The 15,255-nt window shown below is 42.2% G+C and overlaps 1 protein-coding gene across 1 annotated transcript; it reads left to right on the forward strand.

Moving 5' to 3' along the window:
* Positions 1 to 331: 331 nt before the first annotated feature.
* LOC116381576 (heparan sulfate glucosamine 3-O-sulfotransferase 2-like) lies at positions 332 to 7,079 on the forward strand. Its single transcript, XM_031843844.1, has 2 exons — positions 332 to 1,184; positions 4,362 to 7,079. Exons 1-2 carry the CDS (start codon positions 688 to 690, stop codon positions 4,978 to 4,980), a joined length of 1,116 nt encoding a protein of 371 aa, XP_031699704.1. The 5' UTR covers positions 332 to 687; the 3' UTR covers positions 4,981 to 7,079.
* The last annotated feature ends 8,176 nt before the right edge of the window (positions 7,080 to 15,255 follow it).

Below are 15,255 nucleotides of genomic sequence, written 5' to 3' on the forward strand. Positions count from 1 at the left end.
ATGTGTGAACCAATCCTTCGATAAAATGTCACAACACTGATGTGTTCATCCTTGTCACCTGCATCAGCCACATTTAAACTTATTCAAATTGTACGCTGAATCTCATCTTGATGGAAAAACATTCACATATAGTGATGCATTTATTTGGCAGATCATATACTAAGCCTGCATGTGTACTATGCAGCAGCTATATCCTGTGATCCTGTAACCCACATGATGGAAAGCGAGTACAGTCGGATGAATGAGGAAGGAGCTGAATACTTCTTCTTTTTTTGTTGAATGCAAAGATGCTGTGACGTCACCGTGTTGAATTATTCTTGTGTCGGTTTGGAGCTGTCAGACCCAGAGAGCGCATTCCTGCTGCTTCTTACTTGTGCGTGGTGACCATGGAGTCGTCCATGAGTTTTACAGCAGGATGTCATTTCCAAAGTCAGTGCGCAACGAAGGATGCCGTTCAATTAACGAACTGAAGAGATGGGACGCCGACGGATTGTGTGAATATGTGCTCCGCGATGAAGTGGCGCAAGTGGTGACTGCCAACTGACAAGACGCAGAAGTTGTCTTATTTGTTTTTCTTCTGCTCTGGAGACAGTGGACACTTCAGCCACTTTTAACGACTTCAACAATCAGAAAGGACGGAACGCAAAATCTATTAGAAAACCATGCACTGTTCATATCCATGGAGAGATGGCATGCGTGCTCCTCTTCAGTCGAATCCTTCCCTTCTCACACCGGCTCACAAGAACATCCATTTGCTTATTGTCGCTTTTCCTGTCTTATGTGTGCTACTGTGCGCTATTCCCTGCCGATACCGCCATGCAAAAGCCAGGTGATCCGACGCCCAGCTGTCAGCGCGTCCTGGCCGATGGAGCCAAAAGGCGCATTCAGAAATCACCGTCGTCCTGCGTTTTGCCGTTGGACGCGAGACCGAGCAGCGATGAGGCATCTCGGCCGAAAACCGACCAAAGACCCCCCTCGACTCTCCACGTCGACACGCCCAGTCCTCCAATGGGCAACTTAAAGTTCGGCAATAAAAAGTTACCGAACGCCATCATAGTCGGTGTGAAAAAAGGAGGCACCAGAGCGGTTTTGGAGTTCATAAGGATCCATCCGGACGTGCGAGCGGCCGGCACCGAGACGCACTTCTTCGACAGGAACTATGACAGAGGCCTGGAGTGGTACAGGTAAGAGCATGACTCACTTGCACAGGTGTATATCTGTAATCAAATTAGATGACCTGCAAATGGCACCACGAGTACAGTTATAATGTGCCAGGAAATCAGAGATGAATTGTACACGTTTCTACTCTTGGACAGTTAAAACTGAATTACACCAGAAACTGTTTTGCAGTTTTGTAAAAGGGATGAGTAATTATTAGCTTTAATTAGTAAAGGTGTAGCCTTTTTCATTTGGCCGGGGCCTCTGGGAGTCTCTGGACATTTGACTGTGCTTGTATTCCATAAATCCATAGATCTGCTTTTCTTCAGCCTAACTGAATGATATAAAATACTGCCAAATGACCATGAAGATGACGATATTTGGCCAATACAGATGTCTAATTTAATCCCAAATTGCTTTAAATGGAATTTAAAGGGAGTTCATTGTAGTTCGTATCTATGGTATGTTTTTTGTCTTCTTTCAAAATGAAAGAAGTCTTTATGAGCCCGTCTATTCCTGAGGGGGTTCCCTGACAAACACTTCAAGTAATTCAAACACAAGCAAAAGCTGAGACAAATGGTGGCCTCTGCCTTCTGCCAGTTCCAGTACTGCAAGTGAAAAATCACATTAAATCAGCTGCTTACTGTCAAATATGCGATTTGTCCCCCTCCCTCCCCTTGGTGCCACTCTGTGTACATTATCTTTGGAGGTGGATAAACAACCTGGGTTTTGGTTTTTTTTCCTCTGCAGTCTCACAACTCATTTCACCTTCTTATTGCAGGAAACTTTGGAGGCCCGAGCTCTGTTTACATCGGCAGAAAAGTGGCCCTCTTGTTTTGATGTACCGTAGAGCAATTCATCAGATTTCTCATAAAATCCAACCTCTCGAGGCAAACAGCATAAGCTGCAGCATGCCGGCCTGCTGTCGCTGGCAGGCCTCTGAGCTATTGGCTTGTTTGTATGTGGCAATTAAATTAATCTCAAAATGAACATCAAAGTAAAGGATTTGTTTCTAAAGTGCCACGTGAAGCATCTTTTACTCTGTGCAACTCACGAAGACAGTTTCAACACATGAAACGTCCACGTCGTATATTTAAACTCTTTGTTTACAGATTTAGATCAGAAATATTCTGGTTTAGTCGTGAAATATCCTGCACACATGCAGACAACCAATCACACTCACTCATGCTGATGATTGGCTGTCATGCAGCCTACAGAAGGGATGTGTATCAGTAGTATCAGAGTACAATTATAAACTGAAAATATCCCCACTAATTGGCACTTTTCAGGGCGGTTTGCGGCTGAAGCCCTTTTTTATCTCAGAGATGTGTCTCGGAGATGTGAACCCTCGTCTATTACCGCAGTTTGATTGTCAGCTGTCAAAGCTGGTGAGAAAAGGTCAAATGCCAACCCACTGACTTTTGAGGATTGCTTTGAAAACAAACAGTTGCTTCTCAGGAAACATTCCGACTCTTATCAATGAAGCCCAAACTATTGTTTTGAATAGTTGCAGTCTCATTCTCAATATGCAAATGAGTAGAAATGCAAAAAATGAGTCAGAGTTAGCAGTGAAGGCTGGAGTGGGCATTCACACTCTAGTGGAGAACAAAAAAAAAAAAAAAAAAAAAAAAAAAACATTATTTCACAGGTTGTTTTGGGTGCAACAAACCTTCCAAGAATGCTCCAGTACTCATTTCTCCTCTGTTTCAACCAACTTCATACTGTGGTACATTGTTGTACCAGTTACATCGGCAACTGCCGTGGTTGGAGTTCAGGTAGCAGCAGAGGCAGAGACATTATTAAAAAAAAAAAAGCCTTTGAAACTGAGAGTCTAAGATGAAGGCAGCTAACAACACATGGGAAGCAGGCAAACAAAACACCACACAGCAACAGACGATACCAATGAAGAACCGACAAAAAGGGGAGCGCAGAGACTAAATACACAAGAAAAGGAGGGAGCTAACGAGGGACAGGTGACAGCAGGGCTGACGAGCAGCAGGTGAAGCTCATTAGGGGTGGGGCCGACAATCCCACAGGCGGGAAACGGACGAGACGAGACACAAGAGTAGAAGACTTTCAAACCAAAACAGGAAACAAACTGTAACGAAAACCCCTAGGACTGTGACACCAGCTAGTTAAGATGCATCGCTCGTGTGTAGTTGTCAGTCATCATTCAAATTCACTAGTTAAAGCCACTGTGTGTAGGATCACAACATTTCTGAAATGTTGCCCCTTAGTGGGAGTATTGGTGCAACACAGACCACACCAATGTTTTTCTTGTTTTTCTTCAAAACAAAAACCATCAGAATCATTTGGAAGATGCTATAAGAGCAGGAGCTTTAGTTTACAGGTAGAGCGATTAGCTGATTAATCAATTAGTCAATCGAATGAATCAACAAGTATTTGGGTAATTAATTAAGTAATTTTAAGTACAAAAGCCAAACATTCTCATGTTTAAGGTTCTGAAATGTGAACATTTGTCTTAACATGATAGTAAATTAAATATATTTAGGTTTCTGCTCCACCCAAACAAGAGACAACAACCTTCCTGTATTATAGACCAAATTATATATTGCTTGATGAAGGAAATACTTGGCAGATTAATCTCTATTGACAGACTCTTTTTAAACTCTGTCCTTGGTCTTTCGTGGTTTCCAATCAAACTTCAAACTTTGACTCTGAAGGCATACCTGATCAATTAATTTCTTTCAAAAACAACACTGGCCTAGTTTCCAGACCCAGAAGCAACCTACCAGAGTCACTCTGCCATGTGTGTTCTGTTTGCATTCACAGTGATTTATTACTCCTGAGCCATGCTGGGCTGACGCACAGGAGAGCCGTCTGCGAGACAAGTCTCCTGTGACAACAGACCACTATGAATCTGCGTCCTATTATCATTTACATCGAGAAACTGGGTTCACGTCCAAACTGGAGCTTCTCAGTTATCGAGGGGTTTTGTGCCTTTGAAAACTCACTTTTGTAATCCTGCCCTAAATACACATCCAATACACGCGTTTTCCTTTTGACGGAGTGAATGCAAGGACGCAGTGTCCTCTCTCTCTCTGAATCTGTTAGTCTTTGTACTAATGGGAGAAATTCAAACCAGCAAGAAAATCACATAAGAATACACTGAAAGAAATGTGAATGTAAATGAGAAACCGCTCTCTGACTGGAAATTTTTACTTTGTGTTTCTTTCATTCAGAGGTTTAATGCCAAGGACTCTCGAAAGCCAACTCACGATGGAGAAGACACCAAGCTACTTTGTGACAAAAGAGACGCCGCACCGGATCTCCGCCATGTCCCGAGATACCAAGCTCATTGTGGTGGTGCGTGACCCCGTCACTCGTGCAATATCTGATTACACTCAGACTTTATCCAAAACCCCCGACCTACCGAGCTTCCAGGATCTGGCCTTTAGAAACCAGAGCCTGGGCATTGTGGACACGTCCTGGAACGCCATTCGGATCGGCCTGTACGCTCTGCACCTTGAAAACTGGCTCCGCTACTTCCCTCTGGCTCAGATCCACTTCGTGAGCGGGGAGCGTCTTATCACGGACCCGGCAGGGGAGTTGGCTCGGGTGCAAGACTTCCTTGGTCTAAAGCGCATTGTCACAGACAAACACTTCTATTTCAACCGCACCAAGGGCTTCCCCTGCCTTAAGAAGCCGGAGAGCAGCGGCTCGCCTCGCTGCCTGGGCAAGTCCAAGGGCAGAACTCATGTGCAGATAGACAGAGACGCTATTGAGCAACTGCGAGACTTCTATAGACCTTACAATGTCAAGTTTTATGAAATGGTGGGTCACGATTTCAAGTGGGAGTAGAGGTTTGAGAGATATTTCTAAATGGCACAAGAAAGATTAATGTATTCCACAAAACTAAAGATGGTTTGCCTGCATTAATATGACATGGTTAAGCCGGATAGCTAACTATCAATTTTTGGGTGAAACTGCAAAAAGCGGCATTATTTTTTTTTAAGTGACGCTAATGAACATAGCTAAATCTAAGATGACATTGCTTATGCGCTGGTAATGATCAGCCAGCATCGGCATCCTGTTTGTTGCCGGATACAGACATCATTTCAGCCTCAGGATCACATGAATTCTTTTTCCTGTGTGCTATTGCTGACTAGATTCCCCATTTGCTGACTGTTTATTTGAAAAAAAAAGGGAAATTCCAGGGAATGGGATTAGTTCCTCTTAAAACCTGCTTCACTAATCACGGCAGGGCTCGAAAGCAAGACCTTGGAAAATGTCAGTGAAGTCTTCAGGGAGAGCAGAATTAAGCTGCAGCACTGTGGTGGTAAATCTGAAATGTAAAGCCATAACACAAGTGTGAACCACCTAATATCACATACTGTTGGTCTCATCAGTTTCTATACAGGGTGGGAGATTTTCTGTGTCCTTCTTTCCAGCATGCATCGGGTAAGTTAGTAGATGCCGTAACATGCAGCACTTCACTTTGTTCTCTGTGCTTTCTTTGCAAAAACAAAACATGTTTATATATTTTTTACAAAGCTATTTAATCGGTACCTTTGCCACAATGCTTCTCCGTGAACTTCATTGAATGAAACAGAAGCACAAACACATTTTTTTATTTTGTCTTATCTGAAACTATGACCTTGATGTTGAATCCCTTGTTCCGTCCTTGAATGAGAACCTCTTGGAAAATGGTGGATTGTGTACTATACCTCCCTTTTCATGTCTAGTCTGTAGAATTATTGTTTCCAGCAGATTAGACCGCTGACAGCTCTTACATCCGTCGCCGGCGTTGCTTCTGAAAACGCACCCTTTGAGGTTTATTTGCATTCTGTAAGGTTCGTTGTGTGCCTCGGCATAGGTGGATGAGTGGGCGTATAGGTGTAAGGAATATCAACCACTTTTCAAAGACAAAGCAGGGAACATCTAGTCGTGGCAGGTTATCAAATAGAATCTGGGACTGCATGTCACGTGATTGCATTGAAAAGTTTGGATTTGGCTATACACTGTCTGAGTTGGAGCCAGACTGATACAATACTGTAAACACAAATGGGAAAATCACTTTGTGATGCACAAACAGGGACATAGGAGATTGTCTTGTTGTTTCAAGCAGTGCGTCGTAAATGATTTCGGAACTCAATTTCCACATCACACATCGTGGTGGTACAGGCAACGCTTCAGATTGCACTTTAAATTGATGCTTGAAATTAAAGTGTTATTATTTACTATACAGGGCACCACTCTTTTACCGTAGGTAAAAGAGGAAATGTTAATAGTTTAGCCTGTGAGCAGAATGCTAAACTATTAGCAACATTTGCTCACAGCCCGGTCTCACTCCCAACCCGCTGGGTCAGTGCCAGTGCAGCTTACTGTATGGTATGAAGTCCATGCACATGCACTAGTTCTAGGTCCGTTCTGAATGTACATTTTTGACCTAATTATTCCCTCTGCTTTTTCCCTATTACATAATCAGTAAGTATTTCAGCAATGATTATATCAGTATCATTAGATTTTAAGCAGATAGTGGCAGAGCATACAGCCTGAGAGGGTTCACTATAAGTACAGACATACAAAACAGCAGAAACTTACTCAGCATTTTGTCTTTCAATATCACAAGTAATGGACGTTGGAACATTGAACTCTGAGAATGTGTTTCCTTAATAATAATGATTTCGCTCCCAATGAAATGCAGGACATGATGGTCCTCTGTGTTATCTACATACCTCAGAAGTCTAGTGCTTGTATCTGTTTGGACAGTACTTCATCTGAAGCACCATTGAAATTCGTGTGTAACACTTTGAAGATTTCTTGGTGTTTGACACCCAAATAAAGAGGAGCTTGGGAAGCCTAAAATCTGCTCTTGTTTTCACTCCGCTGTACGTTCACACTCTCTCCTCGTTCTTTGCATCATTTGCTCACATTGTTAAGAGAAAGATCATGCTCCATTCTCTGTGACTCTCGCTCAGCCCAGACGCCTGCCTTTTCTCTCTCTCCTCACAGCTTCTCTTTCACCCGCCGTGTCTCTCTCTCCCTCTCCGAGCATTCATTAAACTCCCACGACCTCCAGGTGGGGCATATCGGCACTGTGGCTGCACCGCCGCTGATGCCCCTTCTTTTTCATCATACTCGCCGGCAGCTCATTTCTGTGGCTTTTCTGAGCACACACAGGTGAGCGCGTATCCAGTCGTCACTGAGAGCTGCAGCTCTCTATATCGTACACATGGGTCCTAATTAGGCCTGAGGGCTGGAGAGGAGCAATCCCCTAGAACAAGCACCAGCCAGAGTCTGATTAGACTCTGCTATGTGAGCAGCTCTCCAGAGATTGTGTGCAGGTCAAAACTCTCTCTCTCTCTCTCTCTCTATCTCTTGCTCTCTCTCTCGCTCTCTCTCTCTCTCTCTCTCTCTTGCTCTATCTCTCACTCTATCTCTCTCTCTCTCTCTCGCTCTCGCTCTCTCTCTCGCTCTATCTCTCGCTCTATCTCTCGCTCTCTCTCTCTCTCTCTCTCGCTCTCTCTCTCTCTCTCTCGTGCTCTCTCGCTCTCTCTCGCTCTCTCGCTCTCGCTCTCTCTCTCTCTCTCACTCTCTCTCTCTCTCTCTCTCTCTCTCACTCTCTCTCTCTCTCGCTCTCACTCTCTCTCTCTCGTGCTCTCTCGCTCTCTCTCGCGCTCACTCTCTCTCACTCTCTCTCGCTCTCTCTCACTCTCTCTCTCTCTCTTTCTCTCTCTCTCTCTCTCTCTCACACACACAAACTCAGCTTTATTTTCAAATATGAACTCCCTCAGGAACCAGCCAATGCAAATCACAAAAGCCTTTGCATTTTGAAGCACTACAAAGTGACCTATTTGCACTTCAGCTAATTAGCTGTTTGTTCGGCTTAATGAGTATTTGTTAAAACTGATGTTTTTTCTTTGCTGATATTAAACAATATGACTTTATCAGCCATTTCCTTAATATGTTATGTTTCATGTTTTGAACATTTGGATTTTTGGTATATTGAGATTCATGTCAGAACTAGTTATTACTAAGACTTCAAGGACAAGAGCATCTTCCACCGAGTTTTACAAAGAGGCTTAGAGCTCTCTTGATAATACTATTTGAACATCGTGATCTGCTCTTGATTAATGCTTAAAGCAGCAATATGGTTTTTGTACTGGTTGGGTGAAAATCAAAATAGAAAAGGTATTCTCTCCAAAGCACCAAAAAAATACAAAATTCAAGCACAGTGGCTGAAGACAGACTTTATATATTCAAATGTCACACTGATGATCCTCATACACATCCATCATGGACATAATGCAGTTCATCTGCAGAATTCTCGCTGGTTAATGTAGCTTCAAACATTCACTCTTTTTGGAGTTTTAATGAGCTTAGAAGGGAAATATAAGCAGTTGGAAATAAGCAAAGGAATGTTTCAAAAGAAACCTCTCCGTGAAACGGTAATGTTGCAGTCATTTTCACATTATGATTGTTAACAATGCAATGAAAAAAAATGTTTTGCATGCCTACAGGAAAATGCATTTTACATGCACGCTCTATTTAAGCTGTACCGAATTAAAATAGTATACACATTGGCACAGAATTCCTCGTCCTGTGCCTGGGACGTTCGCACGAGATAGAATGAGGTTCCCTGGTATCCGAGTGAGACAGCAGCTGACACTGCAGAGGCAGAGATTCAGCAGTGAACCTTGCTCAGTCCTAATGCTTCAGAATAGTTTAACTTCTGCAGCCGACAGGATGTCCCAGTGGTCCAAATCACCAGTGGCTTAGTAGCCAAATTAAAATGAAGCGCTGACAACTGTGGCACAGTCGCAAGTATACGTAATGATACATGTTCAACTATTTGCAGACCAATGTTGGAACTGCAGTCTGTGGGGGTGACGCTTAATAAGCTTCTGCATGTGCTCTATCAAGCTCATGGAGGAAAGGGAAGTGAAGAAGTGAAGTGTTTCAAGTCGAATGTAATTGTAGATGTAGGCCATTTGATGACACAATGTCACGGGGTCAGTCTAAAAGAAGCTTTTTTTTTGCATTTACACTTACATTTACAGCCACCCCTTTGTAAGTCGTCTCCAGCTGAGACTGAGAGGACTTTGACAGATATGTGAGATTTCATTGGGCGCGCGCCCTTTCAAGATTGACATCTGGGAAATTCTGCAAAGTCCTCCAAATTGGAAACAGTCGTTCAGTGCCGTCTCCTCGTTGTTGCATCCGTTTTGTCAGACGCGAGTCTGTGTTGTTGTGGAAGCAGCAAAAGTGAGGTAGAAAAGCTGATTAGATTGGAGGAGCAGTCAGACCTCAGCGTCTCTCTCACCAGGAGATGTGTTCTAATTAGAGAGCGTGCCTCGTGTCTCACTGAGGAGAATAACAAGCCTCATCCCGGGGCTGCATCCAGATGAACCTCGCATCCACGGCAAACCGACGCACATCTGACGCATCAGCACGACCTGGACTCCACACCGCACCTGAGTCGACATGCGGGTGCATTAGGAGTTTGATGGAGGTTTACATCAGGCGGCGGCACTCTCGAAGCAGGAGGCCAAGCAAAGCTGGAGCAACAATGAGGGAAGCCATGGTAGAGATGCTCTGCTCTCCTGTTTTTAAGTGCCTTTCAGGTAATGAACACAGATTTCAAAGCCCAATCGTCAGCAAACTGCAAATAATATCAGCAGGGCATTTCGATGCCGCATTCCACTAAGCGAGGTGTGTTTTTTCCAACAACCTGGATGACATTTCGGGGGCTGTGATTATGGGATGATCCTGCATAAGCCGTCTCCAATGTGGAGCTATTTTAAATTGCACGTCAGTCTTGGTTTGTTGTGCAAATGCGTTGACACACATTTTAAAGACTAAATTAGGCTAAGACTAATTGTCTTGTAAAGAAGAATTAAATTTGAAAAGGGGAAGTTTTGTTTGAATTGCTCCCCAAATTTGGGGAGAAAGACTACGTTCAAAACGATCTCTGATCAGAAAAATACTTTGTAATGGATCTAGGGTTGAATTATAAGCATTAGTGATAATATACATGCACAGCAATATATAAATAACATATTAAAGTTGACGGGTCTACAAATATTTATCTTATAACATCGTGCTTGACTGGCCATCTTTACTCATAATCAACCCTGATGAAAATGTCAGATTCATTCAAATAGGAGCTCCATCAACTATTGATATGCCCATTAGTCAATCTAAGATATGAAGGCAATATAAGATCATCTTTCGTACTTTTGGAAATACACCTGCAGCGCTAGCGCTCTCTTTCACAGAAATTTAAATTGTACTCCATCAGACAATAAGTTCTTTGTTGTGCCCGTAGACATCAGTGAACACATGCACACGCTCACACTCGCACAGTGGAGGATGGTCCAACCTCCCCAGGCGGCTTGTCTCAGATTGGATGTCAGATGCTGGAGACAGCTGCACTCATCACAGCTTTTATGAATATATTACCTTTTATGTTCATCCAAACGCTGATTTATCTTCCTCGGAAAATCAAACAGGACAGATATTCACTCACCAGCTTCGGAAACTGTGCGGCGTTCAAGACAAATATCTGCGGCCAAGATAACTGCAAACCTTTAAGCCGGGTGCTAATTCAAACCACACATTTGAGCACGTGTGCAGATGTTTGTGTCGGCTTTTCTTTTTTTTTCTTTTTTTGAGCAGAGATGGTTTATGAAATATCAAAGTGTGTTATTTGCCTCCATGAAACTCCACAACATCAAAGACTCCCCTCCTCTCCCACAAGAACCCAAGAATCCTGGAGTTGTTGTTTTTTTCTACCCGTGCAGCCTTGCCTGTCTCCCATCTCAGCAGTGCTCAAAAGGCAAAAGCGTCTAATGATACAAGATACAAGATGGAGAGACTGCTGCCAACAAAATGGGGAGAAAAAAAAAACCAACATTTTGGGTGATGATTGACATCTCTGCATCTTTTTATTATTCCTGTGATGTTCGTCCAGACACACTGATGCCAGACACTGTGGCCTCACACTTTGGCTGATGCAGCAATCTGGTGATATGAGTCTGTCTGTCTGCCAACCACCTGGCTGGAAGAAGCATAATCAACCTCGCAGTCAATCACTCCTTGCACAGCCAATGGTGTAGGATGAGTGTCAGAGGAAGCGTGGCAGACATGCGCCGGCTGTATGTCCAACTCTGACACTTCACACCTTGCTCTCCGGCATCCTGATGAGTCCTCTTGTATTGGCAAGGCCTTGGGATTCCAGCAACCCACTACAGTGCATTATGTAGGAGAAATGAATGTGCAGCGAGTGGGAGGAATATGGCTGCTGGGTCCCAGGCATTTTACAGGTTAATGTTTTAAGTATATCCTCTGCCTTCTTAAGCAGAAACAGCACTTAGTTGCCTCAAATGTGTAATGAATTAATAAATCAAAGCCCTAAAGTTGTAGCTGTCTTACGAATAAAGCTGCGACTTGGTTGTATTCTGTATGCGGATTCTATTGCATAAATAATAGCTTTGTGACCCCAAATGCTTTCTGAAAGATACTACGAGGACTATTCCTCTAACAGTTCATGGGAGCTGCCTCTGGTCCACAAACAACAGCACAGTCTCATTGGGTGTTAAAGTTGTTTTCAAGGCACCACTCGGGGTTACGTAATTCAGTCGTGGATGTCCCACATGACGCGTCATGTATATTGCATTGCCTAAAGAGCAGCTCTCTCTCCTACTGCACTCAAGGCTCACTAGATATTTCATCTCCAATTAAAAGGGAACGAAAGAACTGCATCACTGGACTCAAGAGAAGAGAAATAATTGACACGCTCGCTCCTGAAACAAGTGAATAATTGAATTTGTTTTTAATTCGGCAGAGAGAGAGAGAGAAAAAAAAAAGTCCCACACCAAGAAGAAATCAAAAGAAATATGAAGACAAATGTGGTCATTTGGTAAATGCACTTTCCTCCAACTCTCAGAGTGGCCAACAAGAGGAAAATGAAAAGTAATGAAAGAAATCAGGAGATCTCGAAGGAAGCAGTTTGTGCTGTTTATGAGATTCTTTTCTGTAGTATTTTAGTTGTTGCTGTGCAAGGTGTCGGTTGCTGGACGTATTGAGGACACTTCAGTGGACAGGGAGGCTCATACACTTTAAAATAACTAGAAATAGCAGATGGACAGCATCAACTGAACCAGAACTGCTGAGTAAGACAAAAAAACAAACAAACAAAAAAGAAAACAGCTGCTGTCTGAAACATACTTCTAGATTGGTAGTTTACGATCTCGCAATTAATAAAACTGTTAATATTATCTTGGATAATATCTTGCTTCCAATGCTAATAAATGTTGTCTGCTGAATTGTTTTCAGTAATGAAACAGTGTGAATTGCCGTTCATTTAATGCTAGTTCACTTTTGTTGAGCAGAGGCCACTTTGGCATACAAGTGACCCTTTGCTAAGCCCCGCCCCCGCTGCAACTCCCTCAAGCTGTCAGAGCAGCCATGGAGCCCACACTGTCACTAATGGCACTCCCTGCATAGTCATTATCAGTGTAGGAGAAGCAGAGAAATGGGTTTGCGGGTGTTGCAAGACTGTAGCAGCAAAACTCCTAGTGCGTTTTCATGCTCATGATTTTTTTATTTATAAGAGAATGAGAATTAATTTATGTTATTTCTTCTTACTTTAAGGTATTGTTGTCATTTGAAAAAAATTGAATTTAAGAAAATGTTTGAATGAAACTGGGTGAATGGCAGCATCTCCTTAAGATTATTTTTGCAATTGTTTAAGGAAAAGCTATAGGAATGATTTAATTGCTTAAAAGGCTCTATTTGCTGTAAAAAAAAAAAAAAAAAAAAGCATGTCAGAATGCTTTCTGATCTATAAATTCCAACATTCCCAGCTCAGCTGCTACCACCACAGTTTTAAAACTCTGTTAGTCGCTCACTCCTTCTTTCTTGTGTTTTCTGTCAGGCTTTTAAAATATTAAAGACGCCTTTGTGTTTTCAAAAGAAACACCACCGTGTAGAAATATCAGAGGGTGGACACGATACCACAAACATCTGTATATGGGTTCACGAGCGCTGCGGCAGCAATTTGTTGAAATTGTATCATGGAGGTTCCACACTGTGTTTTTATTGCATCACAGTATGTAATATAAACATATAGTTTGGGCCGACAAAAAATATGAAATGCACAGTTTGCAGGCATACTTGTGAGGTTCGCAGCGTTGAAGCGTTATTAAACCGTATTAAATTGTATTGTATCACAGTGGTGTTTATGACATTGTGGCCCACTCTGTCTTCACCCCAGTAATCACTGCATCAATCCATCCAAACAGCAAGCAGCGAAAGAGTGAAAGCTAATCACAAAGGTCCTGCTCGTCATCACCTTCTATCCAGGGAGCGTCTCAAAATGGGAGACTTTGCAACAGCAGTATAAGGATTGAATTTGGCCACAGGAGATACCAAGATTGGATTGATCAATAAGATAAGATTGCTTTTTCTCCGACGCATCGGGCACATAGCGCAAGCAAAACATATAAACTAATTCAGCATGATGCATGATGTTCAGGAGTCAAGAGGGGTGATGTCACGGTTTGCGTGTTAAATCCAGATAAAAGTTGCTGAATTCCCCACTGAGGTCTTGCTGATGATGGTTTCTTGGAACTGATACAATTGGCAAATGATTATTGATTGCAGCACTAGAGGAGGCTGGCTCATTTACAGGATGATCTTGCGCCGGGTTGCAGTCAGTGAGTTTTCTAATTACATGCATATTAATCGAACCACTTCACGCTTTTCAGTATACCAGACAACATGTTCATTTCTGATAAGCTTTATGACGCAGAGCCTTCCTGCTGCAATGTGAAGAGAAACGTGTCGCAGCCCCGTCGCACCACAGGCCATTTTTTTTTTTTTTTTTTTTTTTTAAATGTCATCACTTCTCTGCACAAGAGGTGAGAAGTGAAAGGGGTCAAAATCTAATTCCCAAAACTGATGACTGTTATATAAAAGAAAGAATAGAAAGAGAAAGAGGCAGCATTAACTCTTAATATGCCCAGCCTTGGGCCAAACTAATAACAGCACAATTGAATCAGCTCTAAATAAATGATGGTGCTGTAGTTTAATAGCACATCATCTCCCTCACTGACGCGTTTGACGGTACTATATATCTTAGTGATCTCACTAAGTTGGAATTGAAGGGCATTTTTTTGTCTGGGACAAATTCAGCGTGTTGCTTTATTTCCCTCACTCATTATATTTGTGTCTACTGAGGTTTTCGGCAAACACTGAGCTCCACCCAGTGGAGAAAATGAGGATTGTAAAAAAATTAAATTAAAATAAAAACCAGCTCAAAAGCTGTAACCTGTAAATGTAAAACAAATCATACAAAGCTACATGTAAAAAAAAAACAAAAAAAAAACAAGATGTTTTTATTTTGTTGTTTGTCTCGCATCGTTGAATCAATGCCGACACACAATGCTACAAAAAGATAAACACAGTACACGTCAAACATTTTTACATCGCAGAATATGAATGGAAAAATATAACGGTTTAATCGTTCTCATGCATTCGTGAAAATAAATCTTTCCCCGCAGTGTTTAGTTTTATTTATACATTCCCTTTCATTCGGCATAAGTCAGTTTATCAGTGCTGCATGTGTTGGATGTTATAGCACAGTATCAACACACTGTAGCCACCAGGCACTCAAGATAATACTCTGTTTCATTCTGCACCATGAGTCAGAAAGTAAAGTAGTTTGTGGTGAACACTGACATTCAGTAAATCTATAATTCTGATTATGATTTTGATTTGTGTTGGAGTCATGCGCTGTCTTTCACAGTGGAAAATGTACAGCTGATCTGCCATTTTACGTTTTCTGAGATAGGTTTGAGGTTTGATCATACAGTACAAGAACTGAATTAAAAACAATATTAAATAGTAGAGAATATACTGGGCATAAAGCAGAAGACAGCGTGGTTATAAAGGCTGAGTTCAGCATCGTGTCTGGAGCAACCGGTCCACATGTTTTGATTCAGAACTTATGGATTTCTAACATGTTCGCTATGAATCTCAAACGTATGGCAGATGATAAATGAAAGTTAAACCACGACTTGTACACTTGTAAAAACTCTCCCGTTAAAAGGTGCATAAAGGTTGGAAATT

The sequence above is a fragment of the Anarrhichthys ocellatus genome, unplaced genomic scaffold, assembly GCF_004355925.1.
Source record: "Anarrhichthys ocellatus isolate YVR2014 unplaced genomic scaffold, GSC_Weel_1.0 scaffold4, whole genome shotgun sequence".
NCBI classification, from domain to species: domain Eukaryota; kingdom Metazoa; phylum Chordata; class Actinopteri; order Perciformes; family Anarhichadidae; genus Anarrhichthys; species Anarrhichthys ocellatus.